This window comes from Mytilus galloprovincialis, chromosome 10, assembly GCF_965363235.1.
Source record: "Mytilus galloprovincialis chromosome 10, xbMytGall1.hap1.1, whole genome shotgun sequence".
In the NCBI taxonomy this organism is placed as follows: domain Eukaryota; kingdom Metazoa; phylum Mollusca; class Bivalvia; order Mytilida; family Mytilidae; genus Mytilus; species Mytilus galloprovincialis.
The window spans coordinates 29,815,786-29,831,427 of NC_134847.1; the positions used below are offsets into that span (position 1 = coordinate 29,815,786).

Below are 15,642 nucleotides of genomic sequence, written 5' to 3' on the forward strand. Positions count from 1 at the left end.
CCATTTACAGGTAATGCCTGCCTCATATTAGTAATTACTGATAATTGTGAATCCTTGTACAATGTATTCATATGGATATTATATTTAATTGTACAATTTAAATGAATTTAATTTTAATGATTCATCCCCATTCTTAATGTAAAATTCCTCCAGCATTTCCCTGAAGACTTCATCCTCAACCGCCTCCTAATTAACCTCCCAAACTAACTCCTCCTGTATGTATATAACTATGTTTAAAAATAAGAGATTTGGATGTGTCTTAAGATATTTGTTCATGTGAAATATATTTCTAATTTTGTTGATCGTTAGTTTTTATTATAAAATTCTTCTCACACAGATGCAACTATTTGTTTAAAAGGCATGACGGAGATCTCGTGTTGCTCAGACATATGCATTGTGTTTAGTATGTTGGTGGCCTTCGGCCTTATGCTCTTTGGTCGGGTTGTTGTCTCTTTGACACATTCCCCATTTCCATTATCAATTGTACGATTCAAATATTATTTGAATAAACATACCTTGAACACCAGCTTAAATTCTTGTACCACAAACAGCTTCAAATAGAAATGTTCAAATATCATTCTTACAACGTCAATCATTTTTCATTAAATCTATAGAGATTTTATGACGATTTAACTATTTTTCTAACAATTTTATTATGTTACCAATAGAAATATAACATTTCAAACATAATTCTAATAGGGCAAACATTTTAGCATTGCAATTATAAAGATTGAACTAGTATTGTAACAATTTTAAAATGTTATTGCAAAAACATTACGATTCAAATATCATTTTAATATTCATACTTTGAGCTTGTAAATCGGCTGCGGCACAGGCAGGGGTTACTGTCAACGCATTTTGAAGACAAACACCTTCAAAGAGAAAATTTAAAATATCAGTCTTACAATATCAAACATTTTTTTCATTAAATCTATGAAGATTAAACTATTGTTCACACAATTTCGAAATGTTATCATTATAAAAATATTAAATTTCACAAATAATTCTAGCAGAGTGAAAGTTTTAGCATTGAAGTTATTAAGATTGAACTTTTATTGTCCCAATTTTAAAATGTTATTAAAACAAATATTACGATTTAGATATCATTTTACTAATCATACTTTGAGCAGCGGTAGCGGCTGCGACACAGGCTGCAGCTAAAGTTCTTCTTCTACCATTTCCTTAAAATAGAAAAATGCCATTATTTTTTTCACAATGACAAACATTTTTCATTAAACTGTAAAGATTGTATCAAGACTGAACTATTATTTGAACAATTTCAAAATGTTACCATTTGAAAAAAATATAATATTTCTAACAAAATTCTAATTGGGCAAAAACATTGCCATCAAAATTATACAGATTGAACAATTATTCTAACAATTTAAAATGTTAACACTACAAATATTATTATTTGAATATCATTTTAATAAACATACTTAGAAAGGCGGCAGCAGCTGCTGCTTGGTTTGCGGCAGGGGTTGCTGTTGGCCAAACAAATCTTCTTCCACCAAAACCTTGCAATAGAATAATTCAAATAACATTCGCTCAAAGTCAAATATGTTTCTATTTAAATTAAAAAAAGATTGTATTAAAATTGAATTATCATTCTATCAATTTTAAAATGTTATCATTAAAATCATAATATTTGAAACAAAATTCTAATAAAGCAAATAAATTGCCATCAAAATTATAAAGATTGAAGTATTATTCGAACAATTATAAAATGTTACCACATAAAATATTTTGATTCAAATATCATTTTAATAAACATACTAGGTAAGGTTCCTCGATAATATCTTCTTCCACCCCAACCTTGAAATATAATAATTCAAATATAATTATTTCAATGTCAAATATTTTTCTATTTAAATTATTAAGATTGTATTAAGATTAAATTATCATTATAACAATTTTAAAATTTCACCAATACAGGTATAATGAGCCAAATGTAATTCTAACGAGCAAACATTTTAGAAAAGTTTCAAAATGTTACCATTACAATATATTGATTCATGCCTAATTTTCATAGAATATATGATAAGTTAAAAAAATTTTTTTATCAATATTTATATCGTGGAGTTTTATGATATAATAACTGCAATTCCAAATAAATTTAAAAGTAAGATAGATGCCAGTTCTATACCCGACAATATTGAAAATTAATTGGTAGATAAATCTCAAAAGAACAACAACTATTACTTTTCTATACATTATTTTTGTAGGATTATAAAAAAGTGACTATGTCTTCATGTGTTAATTGGGAACTTTTTTCTAATATGCAGATTATCGATTTAAATTTTTATAAAAGATATTCCCTCCATATAAAGGACTTCTGGTTTCTAAAAAAACAATACATTGTGGTAATTACTGAACCATCAATACACTGTATACACTTAAAATTAATAATAATAATAAAGCTCTTGTACCTCAATGTGTGCAAAGTACAACCCACTATCCGTAACGAAATTGTCATGCTATTATTGTTGCATTTTGTAGACTTTCCCTTGATACTGAATCGGCTTATCGCTCTACAATACGTGGGTGGAATAAATTTGACCCAAAAATTCGCAGTGTCGACTCTATTTCTAAATTTAAGAAAGAATTGAAGAACGTTGGTCTACTAAATATAGTTGAAACGTTTTTTTTTGTACGGCCCGAGGAAATTGAATATTATCGTAACGCAATTGCGATGCTCCACCTTATTCTTAAATTATGACCTTTTTCGAGCTAGTATTATAAAGGATCCTTCTTGCCAATGTGGGTCAGATATTGAGGATGTCCATCATTACTTCTTCGTTTGTCCAAAATAAACTTGATGTAGAAAACCTTATTCAAAAATCTGGCTTTCCGAAAACTTTGTTTTAGATACAAAACTATTAATTTGCGGAATTTTGGAACTTTCGAAAGAACAAAATATCCAATTTTCAAAAACAAATTGAAAATTTCATCAAAAGGTCAAACAGATTTCTTTTACCTTCATAAAGTGTTATTGATAATGACACGTAACATCATTAACATAATCATCAACACCCACGTCTTCATCACAGAATTATATGACTTTTCAAACTTTCTTTTTCTATTTCTTTCTCCCTTTCTTCGTTTTTTTTACCTATGAAAGCTTGTATTTATATTCTATAAACTGTTTGCTTTAAATGCATGCTCATTATACTATAATTGTGTTTATTTATATTGTATTATGGAGAAGACTTCATAAGTATGATTTAATTGTGTATAATCCATTTTGCTTTAATTCACCAAATAGAATATGTTTAAACTAAACTTAAAGATAATGAGATGTGGTATAACTGCCTATGAGATAATTATCCACCAGAGATTAAATAAAATAGACGTAAGCAATTATAGGCAACCGTATGGCCTTCAGCAAAGAGAAAAAACCCATACCGTATAGTCAGCTATAAAAGGACCTGAGATGAAAAATATTAAACAATTCAATTGAATAGTATTAACGGCCTAATTTTAACAAAAAAACAAAAAAAAAAAAAACAAACAAAAACAAATATTACAAACATTAACCAACGACAACCACTGAACTACAGACTCCTGAATTTAGAGAGGCTCATAGATAATGTGGCGGGGTTCAACATGTTTATGAGTCCTCCACCCTCCCATTACCAATGCCTGTTATTTCATGAGCAGAAATTCGCATGTACATATAATTCTACCATGTAATTTATTTTTATTTATATGCAAGACTATGCACTTTTGGTTAGAAATCAGAGAAAAAATATTTAACGTGTTTTTGGAATATAATGTTCTGGCTATCCATAACGGACTGGGTTAGAATAGAAATAATTATATGGCTGTCTTTTATCACAAATGAAATAAATGTTTGCATTGTCTGATAGTAAAACAAATATTGTGTTTCCATTAAAATACTTTATATTCAAAAGTAGATCTAACAACTCATTGCCTCAAAAGCATTTTTGGATAAAATATTTTAGATATTGGAAACAATGGAAAACACTCTGTTTAACTTATGTACAGCAACATTTCATTAAGGTGGTACCTAACACTACAGGGAGATAACTCTGTAAAGTCAGCTAAACGCTTAGATTACGTTGTGTTGAAAATGGAATATTAAGCTTCTCAATGATCAAAGTTGGCATTTGTAAAACTGCTATATAACCAGTGTAATTTTTCAGACAAAACGGTTGGTTCAAAATTTTTTAAATTTTTATATTTTTGTTTAAGGGTCAAAGTAAATACTTTGTCAAAATTTTATGAAAATTAAACGAGCCAAATTAATTTTAGTGAAAGTGTTGGGTACCACCTTAAGTATGTTTGGGACTCTGTTTCAATTTAACAAGCTTTTTAAAGACTGTTATGAATTAATAGAATTAAAATAAAGGAACTGAAAATAAGAAAAAATGAAGGGTCCTTGTGCTAGTTTTCGAGATATTAACCTTTGAATTTGGCTGGAAATGATTTTCTTTAAATGTTTAATGCATTTCCCATTGGCACCTTTTTTTTCTTTTAAAAACTATGAAAAAATAAAAAGAATTTTATAAGATTTTCAAATATGGATTTTAAACTATATGTTATAAACCTATGAAGACTAAAGTATGTGCTTTTTTTTTAAAGCACTACATAGACATAACAAGAGGATTTTGAATACAAGGCAAAAACTCAAAATCAAGTACAGCGAACATTCTTAACCATATCAATTGTAATATATTTTCTTATTTTATTATAACTTCATAAATTTAAAAAAGTGTTTCTTAATATTTATAATATCTGATTCTGTATTTTGTAATGTCCCATGTTTCATAAAAACTAAAAAACCAAAAATACAGAAATCCAAGCAAATTCAAAAAGGAAAGTCCCTGCACAATTGGCAAAATCAACATCTCATATAAGGAGGAAACTACTGCCATATTCCGGACTTGGTGCAGGCATTGAAATTCAATTTATTTGGATAAAAGCTTTTCCTCCGGCTATCCATCTTTACAAAAAACTTACAAGCTTCTTACGTTGAGCTGATTTTAAATCTTTGCCTTTTCCATGTTTTCCGTGATTTTTCTGGAAATGTCTACGAACAGATTAAAAACTTACTTTCTATCGCTGGAACAAATAACATTCCTATAAGAACTGCTATGATAAGAATTAATGATTTCATCGTTAACGCTTTTACTTATTCAATTTAAAACATTTATGATTTGTATCAACTGACAGCAGTATATATATATGTATAGTTAAATCATGTGGTACATGACGTATTGTTTAAGAAACATTAAAATATAATACATCACGACCAATCAGATAATTACACGTTATTCATATTGACAGAACAATCTTATTTGTTGTTGAGCTAAAAACGATTTTCGGTTTTTGTTCATTGTTTATTCAAGTGGAACACTACTCTTTCTCTCGTTAACAATGCTACATATGTTTACAAAACAAAAGTAGACAAATTAAAAGTTATGTGACAGTTTTAAACGTAAATGAAAATATAGGAAAACAACACAATTATAATTAAATCTTGAATTGGAATTGGAAACTTCAGATCATACGATTTTAGTCACCATACAAAAGAAGGATACATAGTATGATTGTCAATGAGACAACTCTACATAAAAATTCTGTGTGATTTACTTTCGACTTCACATATTTCTTGATTGATTGGTGTTTAACGCCTCTCAGCACTATTGTGATATTTCATGATGGTCAATTATTATGGGTTGCGGTTGCCAGGGTGCTCGGAGAGAACTAACGACCTTTCGCAGGAAAATGACAACCATAATCAATAATTAAGATTTTAGTCGAGCGCACTTGCCACCTTCGTTGTTCGAAATCAGAACCTCAGTGTTGACAGTAATTGCAAAAGATCAAAGGTTAATTAAACAGCAAAAGGAAAAAAAATTTTATTAAAAGAGGGACGAAAGATACCAAAGGGACAGTCAAACTCATAAATCTAAAACAAACTGACAACGCCATGGCTAAAAATGAAAAAGACAAACAAACAACAGCACACACGACACAATATAGAAAACTAAAGAATACACAACACGAACCCCACCAAAAAACTAGGGGTGATCTCAGGTGCTCCGGAAGGGTAAGCAGATCCTGCTCCACATGCGAATATGGTAGCTGTCATCTTTTCAATGTGTTTGTCTATAATAAACGCAATAGTTATAGTTACATATTACTTCGGTATACTAAGAACGCATGGCAATGCTAAGATTTTCATTATATCTTGCTATTTTTAAGCAAATATTAGATCTTTTTATCAGTAACATATATGTAAAATATAGCTTTTGATCAGATACTCTTGAAAATTTTCAAGTGTGTTACGTTTATTATTGTATCATTTTCAAATTTATGATACTGGTATATACTTTTATAAGGTTTCAATAATCTTACTTGAAATGAAATTTCAACCAGTTTCGCCGTTTGTCTAGGTACAGATACAAACATTTCTATTGTGTATCCATATTGTACCACATATGAATGGTTTAAATAATATATCGGACAATATTCTCGCAAAACAGGGGCATATCTTAACTCTGATAAAGATTACCAAAACACGTTTTGTAATATTACACGTCCAGGGAACCAGTGTGATCTAGTATGCAAAGGGTTGTTTAATATTGTATCACATACACGGAAAATGTATAGATTTGAATGGAAGTGAATGTCAATGTATCATGTTTATCTAAACGTCAAAACACCTTACTACACAGCTACTTTTGCATAGGTTCTATTTCTGTACTAAAAATATGTAGTACTGGAAATTTACTTTTAATATTTAGTTCTATTTCTTTACTTTAAAATTATTGTAATATTTAGGTACTTGTATTTTACAGTACTTGATTTGTACTAAATATTTTGGTACAGAAATAATACAATATTCCATGTTTGAAAATCATAATTTTCATAGATTTGAAATTTGAAAAACTTTCAAAATGCTGAAAATGTAACGATAGTAACCAAAAATCAGTAGTACCTAACTTTCAAGTACAAAATAAGTACTGTAAAATACAGGTACCTAAATATTACAATAATTTTAAATTGTTGTGATTGATTTAACGCCGTCACGTGATGACCCCTTATGAGACCGTAGGGGGTTAGTAAATTTTATAGGGGGTTCATGACGCGTGAATGGTGACGTCATCTATTAATGTTGTTGTGTTTCATTGTTTATTTTTCAACATAACGCAGCAGAAAAAGTCCAGCGTGCGATAAATTCGTTATACAGTTTACTACTGACCCCCTACGGACCATAGAGGGTGAATAAACCCTTTATTAACCCTCTATGGATCCGTAGGGGGTCAGTAGCGAACCATATAACTTATAGTATTAGCTAAATTCATAATAATTTGTATATTAAGGCAATAAATTCCCCCTATGGTATATACGTTACACAGAATCGGATCACCTATGATTTTAAATGCCCAAATAAAGACAACAGTTGTTTACCGGTGTTCAACAGTCATAAATCGATTGAGAGAAAACCAATCTGGGTTACACACTAAAACCGAGGGAGAAACATCAACTATAAGAGGAAAACAAAGGAACAACAATAACACTGAAGTGCAACAAAAACAAACGCAAACATACAACGAAACGAACTATTTGATAACAACCTGCCATATTCCTTACTTGGTACAGTAAGAACAAATGTTGGGTTGAACCTGGTTTTATTGCTAGCCGAACCTCCCGCTTATATGACAATGTTAAACATATCGCTAAAATGACAACACTACGTGACGGAAATACAGCACAAACCCACGCAAAAACACTCATCACAGAGAAACGCACACACAAATAATATAATAGTCGACAAAACATGCAAACCGCAGAACAACAACATCAAAGACAGACACCACAGGACATCACAAACAGTGACGCACTAACGTAAAGAACATTAAATCACGAACTTTATACAATTATTTTCACAATACTTGTCATTTCATGACAATGATGGCATTAAAAGACTATTTTATTAAACATTTGAACTACAAACGATAAGACCTAGCACATTATCCAACCGAAACTATTACAGAAACATAAAACAAAATTACATCAATGTTGGATGTTCAAAATACCGAGACACGTCGTATAGCAATGCAAATTCATACTCTTTTTCATTCGAGCGTCCCTGATGGGTCTTATGTAGACGAAATGAGCATCTGACGAACTTTAATAGGTTTATCCATATGTCTTATAAAAATAATAGAAGAATGGTGTATACAGAAATGTTAAATAATTTTAAATATAAACACACAGGCTTCATTGTAAAAGAGGGACGAAAGATACCAAAGGGACAGTCAAACTCATAAATCTAAAACAAACTGACAACGCCATGGCTAAAAATGAAAAGGACAAACAAACAAGAGCACACACGACACAACATAGAAAACTAAAGAATAAACAACACGAAATTCACGTTTTCAAGACATGTTTGTGACAATTTCATTTTTTCTTTATTTGGGCTACTTATTTTTTAACGCAATCTATATACTCATGATAATCATCACAAGAAAAAAACATATAAGACTTTGTTGGACAGTTTTGGTGTTTTGCACAAAATATAAGACGTTTGAAGCCTTCATGGTAATATTTTAGACTAAATGCAAAAATATAGATACTGATATTTGACAGACTTATGTCTAATGAACATACGAAGGATGCCATTGCAATGTATAAGCAAGATTTATAATACATTTTGAGTTTAACTTCAAGGGGTCACAGAATAGTGTTATCTCAACTTTCCCCTCGGTATTTGACTTTCACAGAATCGGAGCACCCAATGATTTTGAATGCCTACGATAAACCTTTTGTGGTATGTTCGATGTGTTTTAATCTATGTCCTTGTCCCTCTACTTTTCGAGGTAATTTCATATTATTCTATATTTCTTTTTGAAGGGGGGATATTTTTTACAGTCTTTATTTGCGTTGATTTTTTAATGAAATACTATTCACAGAGCCATATTAATTGACGTGTATCTTTGTAATTTTGTCATATATTCGTTGAGTCGTAGCATAACTTCCGTTGTGTCAAATGAGAGAAAAACACAAGTATAAATCTCAAAATATAGATTGTATGCATTTGGAGAGAATGATGTATGTACGTATCAACATATGCATACATATAAGTTGAATAACTTACCAATAGGTTGAAGCTGCCTTGTACTTTTAATGATTTTATTAGTAAATTTAAATACATTCCAGACACTTATGTTACAACAACTTATTCCTTGAACATTTAATCAATAAGAACTTTAATATATACTGTCTGATGTGTAATAGTTAGATGCATATATAAAAGTTGAGTAACTAACCATTAGTTCGTTGCCCCCTTGGACTTTTAGTCAATTTTAAAACTTCATACGTACTTTGAAACAACTGTTTGAAAATTACTTTATCATCTATACAATAATAAGATGTTGTTAGACACAAAAATTGACAAAGGTGATCAAGGTACGCCAACCTTCATGATCGAAAGAGTTTAACGTGAAAATGTTTTCCGATTGAGAAGATATAAAACAAATGATAATCGAGTATATAATGACAGAGTCAATACAATTTGATGCATGACTAAAACTTAATTTGCTTATCTATGGATTGGCCCGGGTTGTTTAAAAAAAATAAACCCATCGTTCTGACTACATATAGGAATATCTATGGATTTTAATGTTAATGCCTAGAGCGAACCGTTGTTGCATGTTAACTGTCTAAATATGCATTCCAAATTTGACAGCACGTACAAATCTAAGTATTCATGACAAGAAATAAATACAAGACTTTGTTTTCAGGTTTTGATGTTTTCCACAAAATATAAGAATGTGAAACCTTAAGGTAGTATTGTCTTTCTCCATCTTGGATTTTAAATAACAGAGAACCTAAGGTCCAGATATTCAATGATATTAGCAAAATTTGATGAGGAATGCAGATAACTGATGTGAATTTTCATTTAAAAGAATATATTTTTAAGATTTTAACTTATAAATATTAATATTTTTACAAGCGTAGATTACTTTTGACTGATTTTTAATGTTTTTAAATTAGTATTTTAACCCTTTCACGTTCCGCCCAATTGGACGTAACCTTATGAAAAGACACTATCAAAGTTCAATCACATATAGCATTCGCACTGAAGCTCACACAAAGATCGTTTTGAGTCCATTTGAAAGATAATTGATCAGATAGTTCAAAATAATTAATATATCAGAAATGTTGTCTTTTGAAGTCACGTGTTATCTGTCCAAACGTTACGTGACTTGCGGAAAAAAGATGAAAAAATACAAAATACTTGCGGAAAAGGTCGTGTGAGACTTTTTTATGGACTAATAGGATGTAATTTTGGTGTCAAAGCAATGGCCTAAGTCTGATAGAAACAGAAAAATTGCCATTATGGTATAGTTGGAGGAAATACGTGCTATTTGCCTTCCAAAAGTTTATGCCCACAACATGCAAAAAAAAGGATTTCAGCCGTTTTTTTGTCCAAATCTAATCCTTGACACAAATTTCAGGCTAAATTATATTCATTCAAGCAGCACATAGAATTTTGACTTTAAAAGTAAAGATTCAATGAATTACCAATAATAATTTTGGTGTTTTGGCCTATGATGTTTTTGTTTGGGGGGGGGGGGGGGGGGGTGCAATTAGGACACACATTCTTTCAAAACATACAAACATTTGTTTTTAATTTGAGTTGTGTATGTATCCATGACTGTCTTTTTGAAATTGATAGTAAAGTTAAGTTACATTTAATATAGGAAATTATTATTTCACTTCCGGCTTTGAGGTTCGAACATGCAATCTTCGTGCTGTGGACTAGTACAGCTTCCCACTGAACCACTGGAGTACCAGTTTAAAGTATCGAAATTTTAGTAGTTAACTCTTCCATTAACAAAGTGAGAGTAAACAAATAATCAGCCCGTTTTCGTTTAGAAATTAAGTCTCGATATAACAAATATTTTGAGCAAATATAGGATGATATCATACTTTAGTCTGCCATGTTTTTATAAACTTTTACCGGTTCCGTTTATTTCAACAAGAGTGTTTTCGTCTTTTCCATAACCAGGCACTTCAGAAACAATGTTCTGTTATACCTATTTCAACTTCGCAAAAAAAAATCATGATCTCTTTTTCAATTAGTTTGGTAAGAATTGACCACACATTGAGAGTGCATTTCAAGTTAATGATTACGTTGGTACACTTTAAATCACTTATTTAACTTGAGTACAAGTTTAAATCATACTATGAATATGTTCCCTCAAAAATACACGGCGTAGTTAATAAAAAAAACTTTATATTGCCCCCAACATCAACAGTATATTTTACCATACTCTATGGAAATATTGTGTTCAAATTAAAAAAAAACGGTTTTCACAGGAGAAAATGTTGTCCGTTAGGGGTGATTTGATACCAAACCGTACTCGGGAAAAGTTTATGGCACCATGAAACACACAGCTATGATATAGGGGATTGATTCAAGCCCTCAACCACTTCTGTACGTAAACACATTTTAAAGATTCAATACTTTACGCAAGCTAGTTGCCCAAAAACATAGCCCATCGGTACAGCCCATCGGTACCAGAGTACCGATGGAAACGCGAAAGGGTTAAGTGGAGGTAACTCTGAACAAGTGCATTTTCTGAAGGAATCTACATGAAATTTTGCTATTTTATATTTTAGTCGGAAAAAAAAAACGTACGATGACCGTATTTTTTCTTTTGATATTCACAAAGCATTTTCTAAAAGTTATCTTTTCGTATCTTATTTTACAATTCTATCATTTAGTTTAGTTCGAATCACATAATGAAGTTTTTCCTGTATAATCCATACAAAATGTGTCACTTTGTCACAACCTGTAGCTTGAGAAAATGCTCGGTGACCTATCTTTTTTTATTATATTTATGAACATACCACAATATATACTACATTTTGACAAAGTATGAACAAATTCTTTCATTTCAAATTTATACTCCCATACCACCTTAAAAGTGATTTGTAAGACAGAAATCAATATTATATACTGATGTTCGAGACTTATGTCTTATGAATAACGAAGAATGGCGTTGCAGTGCATTAACTAGACTGATAAAAGATACTATTTTTTTTACTTCAAGAGGTCAAAACAAGACCTAATCATAACTTCTCCTACTGTTTACTGGTATGACTTAAACAGAAGCTGATAACCCATGATCCCGAATGCATAGGATAAAATTTTCTTTGTAAGCTTACCGTCTTGAAGTATATGTTATTGTTGAGCTACATTTCTCTGTAATTTTATATTATTCGAATTTTTATTTTTACAGAAGAGTACTTTTAAACAGTTTGTATTTACATTGATTTCAAATGAACCTCTTATTCACAGACCACAATTAATTGACGTGAATCTATGTAATTTTGTCGTCGATTCTTGATAGCAATACCTCCCTGGTGTCAAAGAAGAGAACAAGACTAGTATAAAACTGAAATATGGATTTTATGCATTGTGAAATATGTTATTCACTGTTTCATGTTTATAGTGACAGATGCATACGTTAATGCTGAATAAATTACGAAAATGACGTTGCTTCCTTGTAATTTTAATGAATTAATTAGTCAATCTTTAAACGTCCTACGTACTTTTGTAACAACTGTTTGAAAATAACTTTGCCTTGTATACAATTATAAGTTGTCTAGACACAAACATGACAAAAGTGCGCAACGTACGTCAACCATTATGCCCGAACGAGTTAAAAAGTGAAAATGTTTTCATAGAAAACAAATGATAATCGAGTATATAATAACAGAGTTAAGTACCAATTTGTCTAATAATCAGGCAGTGGTGAAAACATGACAAACAAAAACCCACTCAAGTTGACACACAGTCACATCTCAGTTCTTACAGCTGACGGGACGTGCTGGATCTAACATGTAACGCTGCTCAGATGGTTCAACGACAAACTAGCTTGTGATGTTACCTTACTAGTAGACCCGCGTTAGCGACACTCTGAAACCCATTGTGGATGGGTGAGTGTCATATGCTGTCCAGACGTCCGAGGACTATGTGTATTTAGCTTCTTGCATGTTGCAGTCATATACTACACAGAGCTCACCAAACACCTTCCGGCACCGAGCCTACCGTGCGAGGGTTGAAAGCCAGTCAAGGTTGTTATTGAGTATGTAGAATCGAGAACGAAAACGGGGAATGTGTCAAAAAGACAACAACCCGATCAAAGAACAGAAAAAAGTCCAAGGCCACCAACGGGTCTTCAACACAGCGAGAAAATCCCACAACAAGAGGCGAGCTTCAGCTGGAACTGAAACAATAAATGTGTGCCAATACTATTGCGTCTCTCTGAAATTCCATGTAACTATTTCACAATATCAGTTTCAAAAGTTTAATTGTGCAGTGACGACGGTTTCTGATTTTTTAGTAATAGTAAAAGCTCAATGATAAGTTAATCTTGATATCAAAAGACCTTCGAACAAAAAGAGATGTTGACATTTTATTTAAACAGCCCTTTTTGTGAGGAGGTCTTTTACTGTCAACATAAACTTAATCATTGAACTTTTAGTGACTTACAAACCGTCAAAAACATAAGAAAAGCACACACAAAAACACTTGCAGAAGGTTTATTCTCCTGAGTAGGACGAGTTTCTAAATATGTTCAACTCAAATGATAGTTAATCAGTACTCAGACTGATATAGACAAATAACAGTTACCTTATTACATTGAAAGCGGCCCGATTAAATGGCTTTACAACTATTAAGAACTTATATTTTTAGCAATAAAATAACACCATAGGATAGTTTTATAAAATTTAGGGGTAAATCTATATTTTTTTTATTCCAAATTTTCATTATTACGATTTTACATTTTATAAATGAGGAAATCAAAACTTTATACAGAACTCATTTACAACTGACCAGTGAATGTTTTGCACAAACATTCTTGATATATATATATTTGATGTTTTTAATCTGTCAGTAATCAAAACGTGTATAGATGAGATATATATAGGCTGGTCATCATTTTTAAATTGAAATACACTGTATTATATGAAGAAACCCACTTTTATTTTAGTCGTTCGTCATTCCTTTTTCACATCTAAATGTAGCATAAACAAACACTTTGAAAAAAAACTTTTAACTTTCTCAGTTTTCTAATAATTACCTGACAAAATCCTATCCTAAATCGTAATAAAACAGTAGATAAGAATCATGATAAATTTGTTTTTTTTTATAAGTGATAGTAAACGTTCTGTAGTAGAATTAATAAATTTTAAAACCATAAACAAATTGCACTTTTATTGAGTGATTCAAATGGAAATGTTCCGTTATAGCATTATAGAATCTTGTCTTCGTGTACTACATGTATGTACATGGAATAATTTATGGAGTTGATTGATTGTTGTTTGCTTTACGTCCAGTGGCAAATATTTCATGCATGTTCATAACGAGAACATAAAATGTTTAAATACAATAGGTAGGTCTTGTAATAAGAAGTCGACAGTTAGGTTGGACGTGAAACTTGGAATACCACTGAAATTAGAGGGTATATTGAATTAGGACAGAAATTTGCAACAGCTGGCCACATACGGTTACATACTGTGGATTCATTTATTGTCGTGGGTATCAATTCTCGTGGATAGCTGAAAACTTGCATATTCGTGGATATTTGATTTCGTGGTTTTGACAATCTCTGTATACTTAGCCTTAAAAATATGTATTTCGTTGAACATTTGATTTCGTGGTTAACCTGTACCCACGAAACCCACGAAAATTGGTATTCAACGATTAATAATGAATCCACGGTACACACCCCTTAAATAATTGGTGCAAGAGTTTCTAATTTGCAGAGAGCGCTGATCCATGAAATCTATTCTGAAGTCGGTCATCAATATTTACGTGTAGTTTCAAATATCATTTCACGCATCTAATTTACACGGCCGACACTCGGCTAACCGAGAGATAGGTCGGTTAATCTATATTGAGTATGCGGCTATATCGGTGGTGGGTCTGTTAATCGGGTTGGCTAAAGTCTGTTAATCAGGTGTTATCGTGAAAATCAGTGCAAGGTCAGCATGTTTCATTGTATAACTTTTTAATTATATTTATATCATAAAAACTATTCATGTCTGACAAAATGATTTGGAGTACTGAATCCAGTGGTGTAATTAATTTTTTTCTAGATTCAATAAACGATCTATAAAATGAAAAGGCGAGTTACTCATCAGTAAATTTATACACATTTTACACACACAAAATGTACACAAAAATGACAAGTTGGTTGAGTTTACTTGCATGCAATCTTTTGAACATCGAAAAAAGACTGGCATTATGTTTGTTTACCATATTAACATCAATATGTGAAAAATCTACACGAAAAACTGTATTTTGGTGACATAAATCAATTCTTTATAAAAATATGGTCTGTTAATGGGTCGGATGTATAAAACTCGGTCTGTTAATTGGTCTGTTAAGAGTTATGAATGACATTACAATTATATAATTCAATTGTTATATGGGGTGTTATCTGAATAAAGAGATAGGCCCAATATTAGTGGCTAGAATAAATGGAAACAACACATGAACAATGAAACATAAGTTTAGACAATGGAATCTGAAAATTGATATAAATGATTTTAAAAAGTGTAAAATCAGAGTAATATTATTTCATC

General features: G+C 31.1%; 2 protein-coding genes across 4 annotated transcripts in view; one reads left to right on the forward strand and one right to left on the reverse strand.

Annotated features, from left to right (window-relative positions):
* Nucleotides 1–15,642, forward strand: part of LOC143047351 (putative inhibitor of apoptosis) — a 248,916-nt gene that overhangs the window by 19,233 nt on the left and 214,041 nt on the right. The window lies entirely within an intron of this gene.
* Nucleotides 443–5,154, reverse strand: LOC143049084 (uncharacterized). Its single transcript, XM_076222863.1, has 6 exons — nucleotides 5,077–5,154; nucleotides 1,777–1,815; nucleotides 1,440–1,517; nucleotides 1,122–1,181; nucleotides 807–872; nucleotides 443–551 (listed from the first exon to the last, which is right to left on the reverse strand). The coding sequence occupies exons 1-6, from the start codon at nucleotides 5,138–5,140 to the stop codon at nucleotides 529–531; spliced, it is 330 nt and encodes a 109-aa protein (XP_076078978.1). The 5' UTR covers nucleotides 5,141–5,154; the 3' UTR covers nucleotides 443–528.

Bases quoted from the DNA above. Each gene is read 5' to 3' on its own strand.
- LOC143049084 (XM_076222863.1), bottom strand. From the start codon at position 5,140: ATGAAATCATTAATTCTTATCATAGCAGTTCTTATAGGAATGTTATTT. The intron at 1,816-5,076 runs GTAAGTTTTTAA...TTATATTTCAAG, and splicing joins ATTTGTTCCAGCGATAGAAA to GTTGGGGTGGAAGAAGATAT. The intron at 1,518-1,776 runs GTATGTTTATTA...TTCTATTGCAAG, and splicing joins TTATCGAGGAACCTTACCTA to GTTTTGGTGGAAGAAGATTT.